The 22838-nt window shown below is 46.2% G+C and overlaps 1 protein-coding gene across 2 annotated transcripts in view; it reads right to left on the bottom strand.

Annotated features, from left to right (window-relative positions):
• The window catches only part of LOC144134366 (sodium-coupled neutral amino acid transporter 7-like), a 61563-nt gene that overhangs the window by 5797 nt on the left and 32928 nt on the right, over nucleotides 1-22838 (bottom strand). Inside the window, exons 1-3 of one of the 2 annotated variants that reach the window (XM_077667293.1) lie at nucleotides 22116-22421; nucleotides 7863-7993; nucleotides 6579-6777 (exon numbers count right to left, since the gene is read on the bottom strand). In XM_077667293.1, the coding sequence (XP_077523419.1) occupies nucleotides 6579-6777; nucleotides 7863-7993; nucleotides 22116-22257 (472 nt within the window). In that variant the 5' untranslated portion in view covers nucleotides 22258-22421. Of the gene's footprint in view, nucleotides 1-6578; nucleotides 6778-7862; nucleotides 7994-22115; nucleotides 22422-22838 lie in introns of those variants that run through there. The other variant, XM_077667299.1, reaches the window with a different exon arrangement.

Raw genomic sequence — 22838 nt, 5'->3', positions numbered from 1 at the left:
GCGCAAAAGCAACTTAGGCTATGATGCGCCAAACACACGGTTAGAGCTTTTGTTAAAGGTTACGCTTTTTATATCTAAAGTTTGTATAAAACATTGGCTTCTCTGAGAAATTTAAAAATGCTAGAAAAATCAACCAGTGCTTGATCTCCTAAAAGTAACATGGGGTGTAGTGGGATGTATTCATTGTACAATGTTGTGAAATAATTTTTCCTCAGTTGTTCCAGTTTTTTGCATACAATTAAAATGTGGTTTACCGTGAGTTCATCGCCACACATTTCGCAGAGAGGTTTGCCTTTTTTTGTCAGTAAGAAGTTGTGAGTAAGGTGTGTGTGTCCAATGCGTAGTCGACACAAAATAACTTCTATGAAACGCTCCTGATGTGTACATGATCTCCATTCTCCCAAAACAGGTTTTACAGAATGTAGTTTGTTGTTTGTTTGTTCGTCCCATGCAATCTGCCATTTATTCTTGAGTTTACTGTGCAGTAATTTAGAAAAATCCCTCTGTGGTATGTTAACTTGTTTTATATGGCCAATTCTAGCTTGTGCTGCGCAAGCATCTGCTCTCTCATTACCTAAAATTCCAACATGACTAGGGACCCAGCAGAATATAATGTTATGTTTTTGCTTTGTAATTTTAACTATGTTATGTATGATTTTTCCTATTATGGGTTCAGCAGCGTTTGTAGAATGCAGCGCTTTTAGCATACTGAGTGAATCGGTGTAAATGATGCTATTTTTTATGTTTTGTTTTACTATTTGTTCTACAGCTACAAAGATGGCATAACACTCCGCAGTAAATACCGATGCATACTGTGGCAATCGTATCATTTTTTCATTTGTTCCTTGAATTACTGCACTTCCGACATGACTTTCTGTTTTTGAGCCATCAGTGTAAAATTCGGTGTAAGTGTCATATTTTTCTTGTAGTGCAAAGAACTCTTGCAGTATGTGCTCGTGTGGTATTTTCTCTTTGTTTAAGTGTGTCAATGTGAAGTCACATACTGAAGGAAGGCTGTACCATGGTGGTAGATATTCATGTCTTTGTGCAATATTAGGTAGGGCGTCCAGCACTGCTAAGTCTTCACATTTATCTTCAAAGCGCATTATTAGTGGCCTGATAAAATGTGGTTTATTATTGAATAATCTCCTAGATGGGCACTTGGTAACAATGGGATAGCAGAGATGTTTAGGGAGAGAACGGGTTTTTAGGATGTACGTGCATGTTATTGTGACTCTTCTATCCTCTAGTGTGGGCTCATTAGCTTCAACGTAAAGACTCTTTACCGGGGATGTTCTATAAGCTCCAGTTGATAGGCGCAAACCAAGATTATGAACAGGGTCCAGTCGTTTCAAGTAGGATGTTCTTGCCGAACCATATACCACACACCCGTAGTCCAGCTTGGAGCGCACCAAAGAGCGATATATTTGCAATAGGCATGCTCTATCGGACCCCCACCGTTTTCGCGAGAGTACCTTTAATACATTGAGGGCTTGGGATGCTTTCTTTTTCAGGTTGTTAATGTGTGACAGAAATGTAAGTTTCTTGTCAAAAGTGACGCCTAAAAATTTATGTTCCTGTTTGACTGGCAGTGTGGTTTGATTCAAGCACAGATTGGGATCGACCTGTAGGCCTCGTCGTAATGAGAATAAAACAGCTGCTGTTTTTTGAGGGGAGAACTTGAATCCATTTTTCTCTGCCCAAGCAGCCAGTTTATTTAGTGTGATTTGTATTTGTCTCTCGCAGGACAGTATGTTGGAAGAAGTGTATGCTATCTGTATGTCATCTACATAAACTGAATACATTACGGACTTAGGTATTACTTTGGCCAAGGCATTCATTTTTACTATAAAGAGTGTCGTACTTAAAATGCATCCCTGGGGTACGCCATTCTCTTGGGCGAATGTCGTTGATAGAGTTGCTCCCAGACGGACTCTGAATGTGCGGTTAGTCAGGAAGTCGTTCAAGCAGTTCAGCATCCTGCCGCGGATCCCTAGATCTGCTAGGTCATGGAGGATGCCGAACTTCCACGCGGTATCATATGCCTTCTCCAAATCGAAGAAGACACCGATACAGTGCTGTTTGTGGATGAACGCCTCTCGGATGGTGTTTTCTAGGCGGACAAGGTGATCAGTGGTCGAGCATGCTTTCTTAAATCCACATTGATGTAAATCTAAGAGTCGACGAGATTCAAGTGTGAAGGTCAGTCTAATGTTTACTATGCTTTCGAAAGATTTAGCGATGCAGCTGGTGAGGGCTATCGGTCTGTAATTGTTAGGACTTGTTGGTTGTTTTCCGGGTTTCAGGAAAGGTACTATTATTGCTTTCTTCCACTCCTCAGGTATATTCCCAGTTGTCCATATTTTGTTAAAGAAGTTCAACAATGCCTGCACGGCAGCCTCAGAGAGATGGGCGAGCATAGCGTAATGCACATTATCTGGGCCTGTTGCTGTCTTTTTACCACAAGATAATGCCCTGATCAATTCCTGGAGTGTGATGGGTTGATTGTAGTCCTCGTGCATACCTGCTGCAAATGGAAGTTTTTGTTTTTCTGCTATTGCTTTGTACTTCTGGAACGTGTTTGTGTAATTGGACGAACTGGAAACTTCAGCAAAATGCTCACCTAGTATGTTGGCCTGTTCTTCTAATGATGTTTGTGTCCCGGGTGTAGTCAAAAGAGGAAGTGTGAAAGGGGTATGGTCACTACTGAATCTTCGAACTTTTTCCCACATTTTTTTTGAGGTTATTGAGCTGTTTATAGAGGACACATATTTCTGCCACGAGGATTTCTCGGCATTTCTCTGAACGAATCGCGCTCTGGCCTTTGCTCTCTTAAAGGCAATCAAGTTCTCCGCTGTGGGATACCGACGCAGAGAGCCCCAAGCTTTATTTTGTTGTTTTTTTGCCAATGTGCATTCTTGTGTCCACCATACTTTATGTTTTTTTGTGTACGAGTCCTGTTGTTTGTGGTATGGCTAGTGTAGCGGCCGATATTATGCATGTAGTAAATTTTCCATTAATTTCGTCTATGCTGAGATCTTCACAAAATTCTTTTTCTAGTGTGGCACTTGCTGTAAAAAGTGACCAGTTGGCGAGGTGAAGTTTCCAGCGCCGTGGTCTTGTGGGGATGACTGCAGTAGACGATGAGAGGCTGATGATAATAGGAAGGTGATCACTTCCCAGAGGGTCATTTAAAACATCCCATTTAAAATCGGTAAAAAGCGATGGTGATGCGAAAGCTAAATCGAGAAAGCTCATTTTTGCCGAGCTTGGGCAGCAATAAGTTGCTTTTCCTGTATTTAAAAGACAGATGTTATTTGAGGGGATAAAATCTTCTATTGTTTGTCCCCTAGAGTCGCAGCGCTCGCTTCCCCAAAAAGGGGAGTGAGCGTTAAAATCCCCAACTACCAGATATGGCTCTGGAAGTTCATCTATCAATTCTTCTAGATCATGGACTGTTAGTGTAAAATGTGGAGGAATGTATACGGAACAGATTGTTAGTGTTTTATAACTGACGATGCTGACTGCAACCGCCTCAAGTTTTGTATTGAGCTTGATTTCTCGAGCAGGGACGCCGCTTTGGACGACAATTGCGACGCCTCCTGAAAGTCGATTTGCCTGCTCGCGATCGCGTCTAAAAGTTTGATAATGTTTCAGGATATGTACATGTTGTGGACCAAGATTGGTCTCCTGAAGACATAAAACTATGGGTAACATTGACCCTAAAATATGTGTTATGTCACTATAATTCCGCATAAGTCCTCTGCAATTCCATTGAATTAAAAAAGCCATGCTTGTGTTTTTGAGTGAAAATAAAAGGAGATTTACTTATGAGGTGGGCCCGTTATGAGGGGCCTGTCTTTTTTCCGCTCAAGAGAGCTGTTCCGCCTCTGTAGTGGAGGCGGAGTGGGTGCTGTATCCATCACCTCAACCGAGGTGCTGGAGAACCGCGGAGGGCCCGCGGTTGTGTTAGTTTCAGGCCTCTCCCGACGGGGGGAGGTCCTGCGGGATGCCGACCCATGGACCGGCGCTCCCTGCTTTGAGGGTGGCAGAGCAGCCTTCGCTGTCCCTGCCTGGGGCGTGGATGGCCCTGCCACTGGCTCTGTGAAAGCAGCCTCGGCAGGTGCCGTAGAGCTCTGTGGTGCTACGCCCCCGCGCACCACATCAGCGAAGTTGGGTTTTGCTGTGAAAGAGAAGGTGTTCGTAAGCGCAAAACGCTTCCTTGCTTCTTTGAATGAAATGTTTTCTTTTGTCTTTATGGTAATTATTTCCTTTTCTTTTTTCCAGGACGGACATGCCCTGGAGTACGCTGCATGGTCTCCTTCGCAGTTTGCGCAGCGCAGTGCTGCGTCACATTCTTCAGAATGCTGGTCTTTCGAAGCGCATTTCGCGCAGGTTTTGCGGCCGCGGCAACTTTGTGAGCCGTGGCCAAACTTTTGACAGTTGAAACATCGGCGGGGATTGGGTATATAATGTCTGACGTTGACTTTCAAGTATCCAACTTCGATCGTTTCGGGCAAGGTACTGGTATTAAATGTGAGGACCATGTGTTTGGTATCTATTTCTTTGTTATCCCTGCGGATCTTGATTCGGTGAACATCGATTACATTCTGGTCGGTAAGCCCTTCAAGCATTTCAGCTTCTGTGATATGGATTAAGTCTGATTCCGAGATTACACCTCGGACTGTGTTTAGAGATCGGTGGGGGGTTACAGAGACAGAGATGTCCCCTATAGACGCAATGTTGGAGAGTTTTGAACACTGGATGTTGTCGCGCAGCTCAAGAAGTAAGTCACCGCTGGACATTTTTGAGACCTTGTAGCCAGGGCCCAAGGTATCGGTTAAGCATCTTGACACAAGGAATGGGGATATTATTCTTGCCTGTATTCTGTCACTTTCACTGTGGATTACGTGGAACTTTGAAAATGTTTGTCTCTTTTTTGAGAAAAAATCAGCTGCTTCGTTCCGCCCTCTCTTGAGAGAGCGATCGGGCTTTGAAAGGGGGGGAGCCATAAAAAATGAAGTTTTTCAGTCATGGTGCCAGCCACCCACCATGGAGTCCAACAAGGGGACGGGACAGGAACTTGAAAGCAAGTCCTGCCCACGCCAGCTGTACACCTTAACTATAACCAAATATGACTCAACTCAGGGTAGTTGGTCACACAAGGTTAACCCTCGCCGCCAGGAAAACAGGAAAAACCAAGAAGTGAGTAGGATATAGAAGAGTTGTGAGACAGAGATAGGAAAGTGAAAGATGGAGAGGAGGATAGGAAAAGGCGACTGCCGATTCCCCCCGGTCGGGTCAGGCCGGAGGTGCCGTCTGCAGGAAGCTGGGGCCAAAGTGGTGTGTTGCCTCCTCCAAGGGGCCTTAAGGGTCCAAACGCTCGGCATCGGCTCAACCACCAGGATCCCCTTTTCCCCGGACACGGCGATGCCACGCACGGCGAGGCGCGGGTGCTCGGGTCCGTGGTGATGCACAGTTCACCATCATCCCCTTGCGGGGATGTCCCTGCGGATGCTCGGGAACCCGCGGTGTCGCCACTCACCGTCGCGACGCCTGCAAGCTGCAGGCGCCCCCCTGCGGGGTCCAACAGAAGGGTTTGAAAAAAAAGTGCAGAAGTTATCAATTCAGGGCTGTCATTTTAGTGATGCTATCACCCGTGGGCCCCGAAGCCATGGATGGCCTTCAAGCAGTTCCCTTTCATATTCATCCCTTCCACCGTTTCTCTATGCACCGCGCGCATGAACTGGATGCACGGAATCATCTGACTGCCGTTACTTTTTGCGCTTCCATTGCTATACGCGCTTTCACGACAGCAGCTAGAGTGGGTCTTCAACGGAAAATGAAATGAAAGAATCAATGCGAAAGTAAATGCACAGCGCCTGTATGCTTGCATGAGGGACCTTGTGCGACGCACAATTTGACAACCCCCACACTTATTTGCTCGTTCTGTGCGCAGGCGAGTCGCGAGGTGAAAGCCCGAGAGAGTATAGTGCTCGAGCCTTGCAAATTCTTTTATTGAAATGTCGCTTGCGGACTGTCCGGAGGAATCTACATCACCAGCTCGCATTCTGGCTTCTAAGAGGTAGTAAGATACGCAGTGTTGCTCCCTCAATTTTCTGCGGGAAAATCGCAATGGCTCAAAATTTTTGACGAAAAAGTTCAAGAAATTCATTTCGTTGGCTCCTTTAGCCAAATTTTGTTAACTACTATAACTAGAAAATATACCGTGAGCAGATATAAACCTTTTGACCTGAAAAACCGCAACCCAGGCCGGCAGGAGGAGGCACAAGCTCATTTTTGAGTCTCCTATCGTCCTGTGCTGTTGCGGCTCTTCGGGTCAATAATGTATACTACACCAATGCCCACAGCCATACCCTCGCGAGACAAACCTTACGCGCTGCGCTGCCGGCACTCTCCAATCCTCGGACATTTGAGAGACCACCCATGCCGGAGCCTCACCTGCTGTCTGACCGGACACAATCTTGAAAACCAGAGCGCAAAAATAACGCAAGAGAAGCGCAGACAGAAAACTTAGGAATAACGACTCGCAATAATGCTTGAAAATAAGTACTTACTACGGTCGTATTGATCACCGATGACTATCAAGTACGTGACACAGACTCCGTAGCAGGTCAACAAGACAGAGACAGCCGCGGCGTAGCGCCACTTCACCCCACACATAGAGAGCAGGATGTCATGATAGGTGCCGTCGTTGTTAACGTCGGCGCAGAAGGCCAAGGTCAGAATCGTACCTCCGAGGGCAACCACCAGGACCTAAAGTGGGAAGGTCGAGTCTTATTCAGTACGCGCTGGATCGCAACATAGAACTCTCCATCATTCGACAGCAGCCACTGAACTGAAGGGTCTCCCGGAAAACTGATGATGGAACTGCTCATCTGCTGCAGCAAAAGAATGTACTATAGTGTACGTTGTGCTTGTAACTAAGAAAAAAACAACAACAGAAGCTGGCAACACTGGGCCATGGTCCGTGACTCCGCTGGCAAATTACAACAGTAAATTATATCAGCTTTTTATTCTTGACTGCGTTAGAAAAGCCAGGGGCCTCAATATTCTTGCGGTTTTGGTTTCGTCATTTGATTAGCTGCTTGCTTACGTGACAAGGAAAGCTTTAACAACTGACTATAGTTTTGCATAATAATAATAATAATAATAATAATAATAATAATAATAATAATAATAATAATAATAATAATAATAATAATAATAATAATAATAATAATTGTTTTTTTTGGGAAAGGAAATGGCGCAGTATCTGTCTCATATATCGTTGGACACCTGAACCGCGCCGTGAGGAAAGGGATAAAGGAGGGGGTGAAAGAAGAAAGGAAGAAAGAGGTGCCGTAGTGGAGGGCTCCGGAATAATTTCGACCACCTGGGGATCTTTTACGTGCACGGACATCGCGCAGCACACGGGCGCCTTACCGTTTTTCCTCCATAAAAACGCAGCCGCCACGGTCGGGTTCGAACCCGGGAACTTTTGCTGCGGAGAAACTCTGTGTGGCCCTCATGAATGTGGGCGGAGCTTAACTATATGTAGACTCAAGTTGTATTCAACCATAGGCGCTATGGGCGTCAACATGGTGGCTCGTAGATGCACTATAATATTTAGGTGCACGGTTAAGCCTGCGAGCGTAAGAGCGGCAGTGGCGGCCCGCTTTGAGGCCGTCGCGTCCTAGCGCGTTCGGCCACACGCCGCTTGCGCTCGTCTTCCTCTACGAGTACACCGACTGCCCAAGCCGCACAAGCTGAGCGTCACGCGACCAGAGACGAATGGATGATATTCCATCTCACAGTGAGACAGATGCACGGTGCACAGCGCAGAAGGGGAAAGCGCTCACCAGCTGCACGACGGTGGCCATCAAGATGCCTCCCGCGACGTTGTAGGCTGCGGGGAAATGCAGGAGGCCTGCCCCGAGGGCGCTTGTCGCCATCACGACGGCCACCGAGTAGGCGGTCATGGTTCCGACACCTAAGAGCAGGAAATGTCGGGCTTGCCATGTCAGTCTCCCAATGTTATTCGTCGCCGTGTTTATATCTATTTATTTAAGAATACTGTAGCGCTCACTTGAGGGCCATTACAGGGGAGGAATTGCCAAAAAGAAGCATGAATTTCAGGCATCAGCAGTACAATCACAATCTCGTGGTTATAAATCTGGTCAAAGCACAAGCACACAAAATACAGAAGAAAACAAAGCATGCGTGAAAGCGCAAACAGAAATACGCGAAATAATAACAGCATCGTGAGTTGTCAATTCTCCCGTTGTCTATAATACAACTCAAAACGACGTTCAAAACCATTGACATTTTGAGCCACTACGTTGTATTCAGAAAGGCCATTCCACACACCAATACATGAGGGAAGGAAAGAGTTTTTGAAACCATCTAGGCGTGTTTTATAAGGCTGTATTGTGGCATTGCGATTTAAACTCGCACTGTGTTTCAGGGGTGGATGAATAAAGGTTGTTTTGTTTATTTTTGTTTGATTCCTAGTTATTTGAAAAAAACAATTTCAACCGTTGTTTTTCTCGTTGTGTCTCTAGCAGTTCCAGGTCGTAAGATTTCAACATGTCTATTACAGAATCGGTTCTCCGATATCGCGAACAAACAAAACGCACTGCGGTTCTCTGAATTTTTTCTAGTCTATCTCGTAAATACACTTGGTGAGTGCTCCGAACGGATAAGTGATACTCCAAAACCGGGAGAATAAACGTCTTGTACGTAGTTAGCTTCAAATCTTTCGGTGCATGCTGCAATTTTTTTCTCGAATACCACAGTGTTCTATAGGCTTTGGAGCAGACCTCCTCCACAATTTATAGCTTCATAACCTTCAAATAATTTGGGACATCAAAGTAAAAATTTTCATTCCGCAATATCAACTCTGATAACGTGTGTGGGCCGCACCCGTTGTGCCGCCGTTATTTTTAAAATGCACAGTCTTTGTCAAAAGTTTAGAGCCCAGGGGTTTTGTTTCCAAGCCTTGTAGTGGGGCTCCTGTATCAATCGTGGAAGTCTTACCCACTGAAGGAAGCAGGACTGGAAATCTTCTTACCTTCAGGAAATTTGGAGCGCCTGAGATGCATTACGAACCACACGGTGTGGTTCAGAAGCAAACCCCCGGGGCTCCAAACTGTTGACAAAGGCTGTACGTAGGTATTCGTTCACGGCACCTGTGCCCCAAAACACAAGTCCTCATGAAAGCATTCAGTAAACGGGATCTAATACATCCTTGGATCTCGGCGCAGCTCTTCTCTATAAGTATCGCTGTCATGCTGAAAGACAGCGGTAGGCTCGCCGCTGCAGGGGCGATGCTATATCATCCTTTAACCATGCGTCACTGCGCTGTCTACATTTAACATTGTTTCTCTGAATCTACATTTTTTGAAAGTGCTAGCCTCTATTCTCGTGAAAAAAAAACGCAGTTCTGATTGGCTCCCGCCATGGAGGAAGAAAAACTCAGGAGAGGCCCTCGCTACCCGAGCTGCACACCAAAAAGTGTGCCGGAAGTCACGCGCTTTCGCAAGGACTACTGGGAGTCTTTGGCCGACGGCGCAGCCAATGGTAACGCGAGGCGCAGCGGAGCCGTCTGCTGCACTGTTTGCTGCGCATGCGCAAGTGCGCTGAGACGGCGGCCAAGTAGGGGGGACGCAGGGGGGCCGCAGGAGGGAGCCGGCTCCAAAAAATGTGACGTAAGCGCCTCTTCTGAGTTCCTTCCTTCCTCCATAGGTTCCGCTCAATCTGTCGGCTACAAACGTATTTCGATGATAATAACAGAGATGGCGGCGGCGGCGATGATGATGAGTATGATGGGCCAGTCACTCTCTCATGGCATTTGAAACGTGCATTTTCGCTATTGCCTCGTATGAGATCAGCAGGTCAAAGTGATGAAAGCGCACTTATCGACTTACAAATAACGCCTTTAGGTTGCGATAAGGTCCAGCTTTGCGGTGATACCATTGACGACCCCCTATGGGTGAATTTCTTTCATTGTGCAAAGTATGGGCACTTCTGGAAATCTGCAAAGTATGGGCACTTCAGGAAGCCTAGGGGAGCAGCCATAAATGCATTGGGTGTTAAAACGGCTTACAGGGGCAATCTGTTTTCTCCGAAGAGAGAGCGTACGGCCCTCGTGTGCCAACCTGTAAAACATTTAATGCAGAAATTTTTACTGCTGCCAGTAATGACGCTTCTAAAATCCATTGACGAATGCGACAAGAACGTCACGGCTACACCCCAATGAATCAGTGCATACCATGCAACAATTATCTGTCACAAGGGCTCCGATGGTCCAGATTACTAAACTGTAGCGCACAAATGGCGACATTAGAGAGAGAAAAAAACACAGCTCTGTCATTGTCCACAGCTGTGGTGTTCCGAGAACTTTTGTGGGCACCTGTACATACGTCCACTGCCGTCATCGTTTGTGCACTGTAGTTTTGCCTATAGATAGATAGATAAAGAGGAGGAGGGAAAAGCAGGGATGGTAGTTTTGCCTAAATTCACCAAAGAGCCTGGACCTGTACTGCCTGTACGTTGCCCAGATTTCGTCTGCTCAGCAGCATCAGAGCCAATCTTTGGAGACGTCGCAACGACCATAAATGACTGACGCGTTGCAGAAGAGGTAAAGGCATTGACGTCATCGACGCAAGTTGAGCATCGGCTGCCCCTTGTATTGAGACGAAAAAGTAAGGCTCCCCGTGTCATCGGTTACGGGGTGCAGGCTTGAGTTGTTCTGTGCCACTGCACGACCCTTTGGGATGGCATCCGGAGTTGTATTATTGGCAACGAAAAGAGTCTCACAGTTTTCTAGGCATGTTTGAAAAAGGCATCTCAGAAACGCTTGAGGTTGTGCTGGGTTTAATGGCACATAGGCAGCTAAGGCCATCATGCGCCATGCACAAGGCGTAGAAAAGTTTTCTGCAGAATTTTATAAAAATGTGAAATGTGATCGGTGGTGTAGAGGGCCTTAATCGTTAGTTATACTACCTAGTGATGCCAAAGGAAAGTCATTTTAAAAACGGCCACTAGTAAAAGCTTTAAAGAAATTCGGGTAACCTAGCTCTGCAACCATCCTTGGCTGGGCAAGGATGTCAATCCCAACCTCAGCCTTCTTCTCAGGCATAAGAGAGTGGCTGAAGGGGGGGGGGGGTAAAAGTCTGCTTGCTGTAATAAATCGAATATATTTTATTAAGTCTACAATTTGTTTAAAACACCTGCTCTCGTTAAAAACCTGAAAACCTATAAAATGTCACCAAGTGCATGTTCACCTAAGAGCAAAGCTGGATGGAATGGTATGTGTTCATTAAAAAAAAAACTGCAAAATGCTTTTTCCTCAAAGTTTCGAGTTTCCTGCATGAAAATAAAACATGGTTTGCGGTTAGCTCATCATCACATTGGGGCTTCTCTTGTTTTGTCAGTAGGAAATTACGTGTGAGGTGTGTGTGTCCCGCACGAAGACGGCAGATAATCACTTCCTTGAAACGTTCCTGATGGGTGCAGGACTTCCATTCACCTAAAACTGGTTTTATAACGTGTTGTTTGTTATTTACTTCCTTGTTCCATGCGCACTGCCATTTTTGTCTTATGTTACGATGAACTAAGTTAATGGAATCTTTAAACGGTAGTAGTTGCTTTTTTTGCTTGCCACGTGCTTGAGCAGCGCAGAAGTCTGCTCTCTCGTTGCCTTTAATTCCGATATCACTCAGGACCCAGCAGAGTTTTATGTTTTTTCCTTGAGCTGTGGCTGTTACTATGTTCTGTATAATGTCACCAAGTAGAGGGGTGATTGCAGTTCTAGAGTGGAGGGCTGTACAAACTTAGGGAGTCTGTGTAAATAATACTGTTTGCGAGGTCCTCGTTTGATATTTGTTCAATGGCTACACAGACGGCGTAACATTCGGCAGTGAAGATGAATGCACACTATGGAAGCCTTACTCTTTCATTCCAATTCCCTTGTACCACAGCACTTCCAACGTAAGCATCTGTTTTTGAACCATCTGTATAAAAAGCTGTGAAAGTTCTGTATTTTTCCTCGAGTGCAAGAAATTCTTGTATTAGATGTTGTTGCGGAGTTTTTTTTTTTTTACGGGAGTGTGTAAGAGTAAAATCACAGACTGCAAGGAAATTGTACCATAGAGGCAGTGGATCTCGTCTCTGAGTAATGCCAGGTAATTTGTCTAGTAAGCCGAGGTGTTGGCACATCTCTTCAAAACGCAAGAGCAGTGGCCTGCAGCTTTGCGGTTTGTTGTTAAACAGTTCTCTAGATGAGAACTTTGTGACTATTTGGTAACATACATGTTTAGGTAGTGAACAGATTTTTTGAATGTATGAACATGTGAGCATCGTTCTTCTGTCTGCATGTGATGGATCGTTAGTTTATGCATAAAGACCTTATGGACGACGTCCTGTATGCACCGGTGCAAAGACCCAAACCTAAATTATGTACTGGATCCAGTCGTTTAAGGTACAATGGTCTCGCTGACCCATACACTATGCATCCATAATCCAGAGTAGATCGTACTACAGAGCGGCAAATTTGTAATGAGACATGTCATACCTGCTACGGTCTCTTACTGAGACTGGCAGTATTGTATGTAAATAAAAATAAAAATAAATAAATTACGCCCACTTAAGAGGTGCATGGGTTACAGCGCACCATGCAATAGGCTCTCTTGCCGTGTTGTGACACCTCGACTCACCCCTTCGGGAGCCTCACGCGAAATTCCGCAAGTAGGCTTTCCCGCATAGCGTAGTTGACCAAAATAAGATGGCGGTCGTTACGCTCAGACAGTTAAGGTGACAGAACGAATGCCATGGGTGTGGGCATTAATTTGATAACATATTACTGAAGGATAAAAAATAAACGCGCTTTCGCGTTGCAATTGTTAGAAGAGGGTCGTCCCCCATGTTGTTCGCAGCACGTGTGATATGTGGAAAAGCCCACTTGCGGAATTGCGCACAAGGTCAAGCCTAGCGGCATCGGAATGTGATCGGTCCACGCGATAAACGACGGAGAAGAAAGAGAGCTGGGCCTTTATATTGTTTTCCTGGAACTTTAAACTTAATATCCAGATAACTTGCCCAGATAGCGCGCTTTTGCGACAAACAAATTTACGAAACTCGGCGCTGTATACGATCGCTGCCGAGCATTCGGGAATTTTCGAATATTCGGAAATTCACGAATATCATCTCTCGAATACGAATATGAACCAAATATGAAAGATATTCGATTCGTATTCGAAATTTCGAATATTCGCACACCCCTACAAGTTTTTACCGGTAACTATTTGTTTCAGATGTACGCTGGGATCTGCCTGCAAGCCTCTTTTGAGTGAGAAAAGAATGTCCACTGTTTTCAGTGGAGAAAACTGGAAACCATTGCTGTCTGCCCATGTTGTCAGTTTATTTATTTTTAACTGTATTTGTCTTTCACATGTTGACACGTTGGAGGACGTGCAAGCTATCTGGAGGTCGTCTGCATAGAGTGAATACATAATTGACAATGGGATTATTTTACTAAGAGAGTTCATTTTTACAACAAAGTGTGCTGTGCTTAAAATACACCCCTGAGGCACTCCCTTTTCCTGGATGAAATTCTTCAAAAGGGTTGAACCTAGGCGTACATGGAATGAACGGTTAGATAAGAAGTCTTTTAGGCAGTTCAACATTCTGCCGTAGATTCCAAGCTCAGCTAAGTCCTGAAGAATCCCGAACCTCCAGGTTGTGTCATATGCTTTCTCTAAATCGAGAAAGACAGCAAGACAGTGTTGATTGTGAACAAAAGCTTCTCGGACAGTATGTTCATGACGAACTAGGTGATCTGTAGTGGAGTATCTCTTTTAAAAACAACACTGACGGCTGTCAAGAAGCTCACAGGATTGAAGGACAAAAATTGATCTTATATTCAGGACACTTTCAAAGGATTTGGCGAGGCAGCTGGTAACGGCTATGGGTCTATAACTGCTAGGAGAGGTTGGTGGCTTCTCGGTACAATATTAGCATTAAGAAACGGTACATACAATATTGGCCTTTTTCAAGGCTTCAGGTATTTTCCCCGATACCCAAACTTTGTTAATAAATCTTAAAAAGGCCTCTACGGCAGGTTCATAGAGATGGGCTATCATTTTGTAATGTATTTGGTCTGAGCCGGGTGCCGTCTGCTTACCGGCGGAAAGGACTGGTTTAGTTTTTGAGGGTTTAACGTCACAAAGCTACTCAGGCTATGAGGGACGCCGTAGTGAAGGGCTCCGGAAATTTCGACCACCTGGGGTTCTTTAACGTGCACTGACATCGCACAGTACACGGGCCTCTAGAATTTCGCCTCCATCGAAATTCGACCGCCGCGGTCGGGATCGAACCCGCGTCTTTCTGGCCAGGAGCCGAGCGCGATAACCACTCAGCCACCGCGGCGACCCCGGCGGAAAGGACTGTGTGGGCTTCTTGAACTGTGATTAAATTATTGTAGGGTTCATTTGTAGCACAACCTGTCAGCATTCTTTGCTCCTCTCCTCTGTGTTCTTGTATTTGAGAAATGAATTTGTGTAGTGGGATGAACTGGAAGCTGAATAAAAACATTCGCCTAAAATATCTGCCTGTTCTTCTATATAGACTTGCCTATATACCGAGAGCTATCAGAAGGGGAACTGTGAATGGGCAGTAGATGCCATTTAGCTTTCGAACTTCTACCCACATTTGTTTTGATGTGGTTGAGCTGTTAATTGACGACACGTAGCTTTGCCACGAAGTTTTCTCGGCACTGCGGCGGATACATCAGGCTCTTGCTCTCGCCTTTTTAATGTTTATTAAGTCCTATTGCGTTTGATAACTATGGAAAATTCCCCAAGCTTTGTTTTGTCTCTTTTTTGCTTCTCTACATTCTTGTGTATACCATACTTTGGGATTTTGTTTTACTACTCCAGAGGACTGAGGGATGGCTAGGCGCCCAGCGGTAATAATGCAGTTTATGAAATTTTCATTTAGTTCGTCCTCACTGAGTTTGTTGGTACGAATGAATGAATGATATATTTTATTAACTCTCTCAAGGTTACATCAGCAACAAAGGAGAGAGGACGCAAGGCAAGAAGCTGCGTTGTTGTAGCTTGAGAGCCACCCTGCGCCCTCTGCCGGGGTGTATAGCCCAGCAGCTGATCACAACAACAGTTTAAGAGCGCACTCATAAACGCAAAAGAAAAATACAGCCGCAAAGTATCTACATCTGACATTTGCACGAAATTACGCCTCTACTATCACTCGACGTTATTTGACAAAAACTACTCCACATTTCTATGTACAAGAAACTCATTTACAATCAACCGAGATACAATGCAAGTAAAATGAAGCTGCACGAAGCTATATACATATGTTCTAATCACGAACTATGTACATTCAAACATGGGAATAAGTGTGACTAATCTGTGCCGTGAAGTCTCTTCAAGTATGATGTTGTTCTTTTGCAGAATATTGAGGTAATGTGATAAACTATATGTCAGTGACTGCTTACCGTAGGCGGTGCGGCAGATAGGTACGCACCATGGCATTTTGTTCCGTGTATTGTAGGATGGAATCGAACGAATCAGGTTGAGACTTGATAAAACGAACTCATTCTTAGTGGAAACAGCATTTTTATACATAGAGATTATCTTGAAAGGGAACAACTCTGAGACTGTCATATTAAACCTCGCAAAGTAGGGACCCGTATGAGTACACCACGGTACATTAGCTATTAATCTAATTGCTCGTTTTTGAGCAATTAGAATTTTCATTGGGTTTTGCTTGGTTGTTGTCCCCCAGACAATGAGACAATAAGTTATTTGTGGCAATATAAATGCATTGTAAATTAATATTTTCACTTTAGGGGGAAGTGTGTGCCTCTGGCGACATAGGATGCCATTAATCCTGTTTATTTTAGCGCAGATATTCTCAATATGTCTATCCCAATTAAGAGACTCGGTAAAAACAACAGCAAGACATTTCACAGCTGGCACGACCTCAATTTTTTTGTTTGCTAACCAAAGGTCGATATTTGCACGCACCATTCTGTTTTTAGCTCGGAATAATATTGCTTTCGTCTTCGTAATGTGTGCTTTTAGGAAGTTCTTATTTTAGGAAGTTTAACTATTTTTTCTAGGCTACCCTTTTTCGGAACAGTGCCCAGTCGGCTAAATGCAGCTTCCAATGTCGTGGTCTTGTAGCGATGACTACTGGTGAAGATGTTAAGCTGATCAGTACTGGTAGATATGGTAGATAGATGATCACATTCGTATGCGTTGTTTAGGACACCGCATTTAAAATCTGTAAAAATAGAGGGTGAACTAAAAGATCAATCTATACAGCTCATTTGTCCTGAACTAAAAGAACAATAGGTTGGCTTTCCAGCGTTTAACAGACAAAGGTTATTACACAATATAAAATCCTCAATAACTTGTCCTCTAGTGTCAGTTTTGTTACTAACCCAAAAGCTGGAGTACGCGTCAAAATCTAATATTAAATATGGTTCTGGTAGCTATTCTAAAAGGTCTTCTAATTGATGAATCGTTACGTTAAGGAGTGGCTCCAGGTATACGCAGCACACTGCAATTGTTTTAAATGTGTGTAGGATGGCCGCCACAGCTTCTAATCTGGTTCTGAGTTTATGTTCTCCAGCTGGAACTTAATTTTTAACTATGATGGCAACCCGACCCGATAGCCTGTTTGCCTGCTCTCGGTCGTGGCGGAACACTTTATAGTTTTTGAGAATGTCTGTGTTTTGAACCTAGGTTTGTCTCCTGAAACCCAAGGCCACAGGTGAGTGTGTGCCTAGAATGTCTTTTATGTCACCTATGCTATGTAAAGTCCTCTAGAGTTTCAATTTACAAAAGCCATCTTGTAATATATGTGTGGGGAGGAAAACTATAGTGTTTTCCGTTGCCCTGATTCGGGGCGTTTTTTTTTTTGTCGATCTAAGGAGCCCCATCGTGCACCCGACGTTGACAGTACACGTCTGCCTTGGCTTGTGTCCATCGCATCCTCAGATACGCTGGACGTCTGGGCCTGACTGTTTTCGTGTTAGGCCCCTCCACCTGGGGACGGGCCTTGTGGTCCGCTGACCTGGAGGTCCATGCGGCCTGTTTTGTGGGTGGTGGCGCAGTGCTAGCCGCTGCCACCAGAGGCACAGGTAGCCCTGCTCCAGGCTCACTGTGTGTGAGCTGTGCAGGCGCCGATGGCCGCTGCGATGCTGTGCCCTGCTGCACCACGGCGGAGTAGGTTGGATTTTGCAACAAAAATCGTTTCCACACTTCTCTGAATGATATGTTGTCTTTGACCTTAAATGTAATAATTTCGTTTTCTTTCTTCCAGGCTGAGCAAGACCGTGAGTAAGCCGGATGGCTGCACTCACAGTTTTCGCAAAGTTGTGGTTCAACTTGACAGTTTTCAGTGGGATGGTCGTGGGAAGCACGTTTGGCGCAGGTCTGTTGGCCCCGGCAGCTCTGCAAACCTTGGCCGTGCCTCCGGCATTTGTAGCATCGACGTGGACTGGGTATGTATGGTCTGAGTTTGAGCTTCGTGTAGCCTACCTCCGCAGAATCAGGAAGTACGCTTGAAGCAAAGGTAAGAACAATGTGCTTCGTTGGTGTTTCCTGGTTGTCGCGTATTATTTTGACCCTGTACACATTTGTTACATTCTGTCCCTTAAGTCTGTCTAGGAGTTCTTCTGTTAGGTACTTGGTCATCATCGGAAATTACTCCGCGAACAGTACTCAAGGTATCTCAGAAGGGACATCTCAGAAGCGCCGTTATGGTCGTTCCCCAGGGTCCATGTGCTCACATAATTGTTGCGAATGACCTCCATTGATGCCACGCTGCACACGTAAACTACGAAACGAGTCAGTTCATGTCAGCTGTCACAACCTGACCACTCGGCTACCTCAGGTCGTTTCAGCAAAAGCGAAGTCTGGGTGAAATATGAACAGCACTTACCTGTAATACGCTTGCACTAAAAAACGCCAGCGCTGTTTCAGTTCATTATTAGGCGCAAAGCTATACATAAGCTTTCCCCAAGAATCGTCTACGTTGCGTATGGCTTCAAAGTTACATTTTTTATATTACTGCAGTCGGTCTTACATCACAAAAACCTTCAGATATTATTTATTTGTCCGTTTGTTAATCGGAAATAAACTGTTAGGCGTTCTTCGGCGGATCATTTGAATGCAATAGTATACCCGAGGTTGACGCACCTAAGTTCGTTACATCGGAGGTAGTGCGGTACGTTAGAGGAGATTCATTATATCCGAGTTAAACACGCGAAAGTTTGCTATATCCGAGGTTAACACGCGAAAGTTTGCTATATCCGAGGTTAACGCATGAAAGTTTGCTATATCCGAGGTTAACGCACGAAAGTTTGCTATATCCGAGGTTAACGCACGAAAGTTTGTTATATTCGAGGTGGCATACAAAGGTTCGTCATGACACGCGCCACGCGAGACGGGGGTGGCCATTTCCGCTTGCACAAACACTTCTAATGCTAACGCATTAATAACTGCCCAACCAGGCAATCAAGCGAGTTGACGTGACATTTTATTTACAATTTTTACAGGTTATTAGCTCACACATGGGCAAAGGGCAGTAGAGTTCGAAAGAAACAAACTCCGTTTTCACCTCTGCTTAGCAGCTGAGCACAGACGGTCCAAGTAAAACTGCGAGATAGTGCATTGCGCAGAACAATGTGCCGATAGTTTGTCGTCCTTCGACACTAAACGTTTTGTCAGATTCATTCTTGTTTTACTCAAGGAAAAAACAAAACAAAAATAAACTGCGCGCCTCCAGTTCCTGGGCTTCGCTTCATGTTCGACATCGTTCTGCATTTTACCCACATGCGGAATAAAAAAAAAAAACTATGGGTGGTGGCAGATAGAATTCGGGCCCATTGTTGAAAGAAAACGGTCTTCTATAGTAATTATGGTACTTATGCGGTGAAACCATTTATTGTAAACGCGAATAAAAGAAAGGACAAGGATATATTACACTAAAGTCACAAAGCCTGCGCCACAGGAAGCACGTCAAGTATATGACGCACGACTTTCTTTTGTGCCTATTGTGCGTCGCGTGAGATCACCACAGTTATTCCAAGCCGCGTCGGCAGCTTCGTTCATGAATAGAGCTCTGACTCACTTCACTATCTCGTCAGCTTTGTGCTTGCGCGTCACTGAGATCACCTCCTAAATGTCCATTGTTACATACCCTAACTTATCGCACAGGTAATGTAACCCGGTATTGTTAGACCACTTTGAAGTGCTGTAGGGGAGCGAGTGCTTATCCGGTCAGAGGAGCGTACCGACGCGGTTCACGCGCCGAGTATAATGGCGCATGCATGCGGTCCCAGTGTGCGCACAGAAAGTCTTATTCTGTTGAACTGGGCTGTCTCTCTCCCAGCTCCTGCTACTTAAAGTGAATTGGACGGCTTCTATAAACACGTCAGCACTCAAGAACGATAGAACTGGCCGTTCAGTTTATTGTCTAGGTTTATGCAATAACGCATATCAGGGATTTCATGTCTAGGACCTTCCGCAGAGGTGGGTGAAGGGGAATGCTATTTATAGAGCGATGTTTTACATCCTTAGACCAATATACCATTTCTTCTCCTTCCCAAAAGGCCAGACTACTGCTATTAAACGCCGAGTATATTAGGTTAATACGGTACTACAACGCTAATGAGAAGATTGAAACTGGCCTTGTTAGATAAATCTCGTAGACGTTGGAGTGAGGACTACAAAACCCACCATGTTGTAAACTAGGAAGCGCAAAATACCGGACGAGGGACAGAGTGAGGGACACAAAAACAGGTTCACGAGCGCTTTTGTGTCTCTTACTCGGTCCCTCGCCCGGTATTTTGCGCTTCCTAGTTTACAACATGCATCACCAACCAGCCCGGCAGCTTGCTCTCCTGAAAACCCACCATATCTGCAGGAATCACCAAGGATCCTAATGAGGCCAGTTCAGAAAGTAAATATCGAGGCATGCCCTGTGGTGCGCAATTTGGAACGCTTAAGTTTCCTCTTTTTTTCTCACGGCCAAATCTAGGCTCCGGCACCGCGCATGAGCTGCAGGGTTAACTCTCGGCCGCTCAACATAGTCCTTGAGCACCTCGGGAGAGCTCAGCTAAGTGCCACAGATATGACGGGACAAGTAAGACTTTAAAAACTGGATCGATTAGCTTGCCGGCTTTTAGAACATGGGATCTGTGCGAGAGCACGGCGCAGTGGCCGTTGTCGGTCAGAGCATTATCTTGTAAAGAACAACAGAAAAATGGGGTGATGCGTTATCTCGCTTCAGCGAACATTCCGACGCCGATGCGGTGTAAATGCCATCTTTTTCGCGAAATTCTCAAGCACGCTCACACACGTGCACTACCCTCGTATAGTCTGGATGTAAGCATGCGCAGTTAAACTCGCAGAATTTCATAGTCATTTTTTTGCCTTCCCGGTCGCAGCGGCTTCGGGATCTGCAGAGCACACAGTTCGGTCGCTCTAGACGTGTGTTTTGCCCTCTGTTCCTTTCCGACGGAGCCTCATCGAACTGTCGCGTTTTTTTTTTTCTGTTCTAAATAACCCCCCCAATCTGATCTGCTTTCAGCTGAGCGCGCGCGATGCGGTTAGCGAAATGCTATCAGGTGCTTATTTCAGCGCAGTACTCTAGCTTAATGTGAAGCGAGTCGCACTATTATGGGGATGGAAAAGGCTTTTCGCCCAGGTAACGTGACTGATTGAAAAGCTGACTTAAGGTGCGACCAGTTGTTACTTGTTAATGAGCTCAGAACTGCAGTACCTGTCCCAAGTGATCAGCACCTTCGGTAATACAATAATATGGAACACCCCGTGTGAGGGAAATCCTTCGTCCTCCAGCTGTGACTCAAATGAAATACTCTCGTTTAGCGCATGCGATGCGGTCGTGTCGCATAAGCGCAGCGGCGTCCTCTTGCCACGCATGATCGGCGCACAAAATTAAGGACGAAAATTTTTTCTTTTTTGTCTTCATCTTCGGTAACGTGGCACCTTTTTCAACTAGCGGCATTGGCGGATCGACAGGCTACGCAAAACAGGCGTTTGATACGGTGAGTTCTAAAAGATTCGGAGCACTTTTTCTGCACTTCTCGAAGCAAACTACCACGGCGGCGTATCAAGAGCACTGGCCGCGTTTTACAAATGTAGACTGGGAGTGGTTATCGAGTGAAGGTCACATTTCTTTCTCTGTAGTCACACAGCCCAACAGCAGTCCGGACTGCTCCACGGACATCGGCAGAGCCGACCACAAGTCCGCTTGACGTGTTAGATCTATACAGCGGCGCCCCATCAAATGTCCCTGCCTCCAGCACGTCATCGCCTCCTCCTAGCCGTAGCAGCATAAAATACTGACAGCCATGGATGCAGCTTCGCGTCTGCGCACCGAAAAGTAGATAGCTACGCCAATGGTGCATGCACTATTCCCCGTACGCACGAGCCTTCGTCGACACGGGACGCTGGAGGCGCGCAGGCGAACGCGACGAGTGGAGGGGTACGTTCTGTGCCAAACGCGCGCGTGCGTCGTCGGCTTGCTCTGGCCGGGTCACGAGTGCCCGTAACACACATCTATGGTGAGTGCTGCCCGCCAGAACCAGGTGTTTTGTGTCATCGTTGCATACATGCACCGAGAGTGGTGTACTGACGAGAAGAGTTTTCAGAAGCAGTTTCAGCCAGCTTGAATCAGCTGTAGTGCATGTATTGCTTCCGGAGGGCGAGGCGACTACAGCTAAATTGGACATAGCGCCTAGACGACGGTAGATCTCTGAAGTGCAAATAGCGGGTCGACCTGTCTTGTGACGAAGATAGATTCGAATGCACAAGCACGCATCGAGAGATATGTTTGGTCCACGTAACGACCAATGAGGAAGAAACCGGCCACTGCGCCCTTCCTGTGCGAGGAACAAACACACACGAAGCCCAGCTACACTTGGCTACCAACCAAACTTTCAGCCTCCGGATCAAAGCTTAGCTTCTTCGCTGGAAGACAAGGAAGAAGGCAGAGCTCCAGGCGAGCTGCGAACACGTGGCGCGCACCGCGAGCTACGAGGCGCCGTTCCATACCTTCGGTGTTCTCCGGAGGCGGCGCTGCTTGGGCGACGTCCTTCGGCGGCGTCGGGTTGGTCATTTTCGACGCACTGCGGCTGGTGCCGGACACCCGGGACACCTCGGCGGGCATTCCTCGCTCGGACGCGGTGCCGGCCATCCGGCACAGGCACAGCGGGTGCGCTCAGCAGCGGCGTGTTGGTTGCGGTACGAAGACGGTGCCGAGCCGGGCGCCCACTGGTGGCACGCTTCCCTCGGATTTGTCCTGCGTCATCGTGCGGCACGCGCGCCCGCTCTCGCGGTGGCCCGTGCAGTGCCCGCTCGTGTGGGCGACTCCCGTTTGCCGGCCTAATCGAGGGACACGCGCGTCTGTCGATTACACGTGTCGCTCTGCGGCTTACGATGGCGCACCGGGTTTACGCGCTTCTTGGTGCAACGTATCGTTCAAGGTGGAAAATTACAATGTGTGCATTTGCGTCGAAGCTGAGAATGCAGTCTGCATGCCACGGGGGAGCTACAGTGCGATACCGTGACGTTGTTTTGCCGCGTTTCAGAACTGCTGCGACACTGGTGGCTTAATTAGCACTGGGAGAAAACTTCTCTAGAGCTGTATCCTGAGAATGCCATACAAAGCTCCACGAGGAAGCCCATCAGCAAACCTCTGTTGAATGGAACAGTTGATGGTATACATCAGCGTCTTTACTGGCCGAGGCCTACCGCGACCCATCATTATACTCGCGA

The sequence above is a fragment of the Amblyomma americanum genome, chromosome 1, assembly GCF_052857255.1.
Source record: "Amblyomma americanum isolate KBUSLIRL-KWMA chromosome 1, ASM5285725v1, whole genome shotgun sequence".
Classification (NCBI taxonomy): Eukaryota; Metazoa; Arthropoda; class Arachnida; order Ixodida; family Ixodidae; genus Amblyomma; species Amblyomma americanum.
The sequence above is the reverse complement of the archived record's forward strand: the minus strand, read 5'-3'. Positions and strand labels throughout refer to the sequence as shown.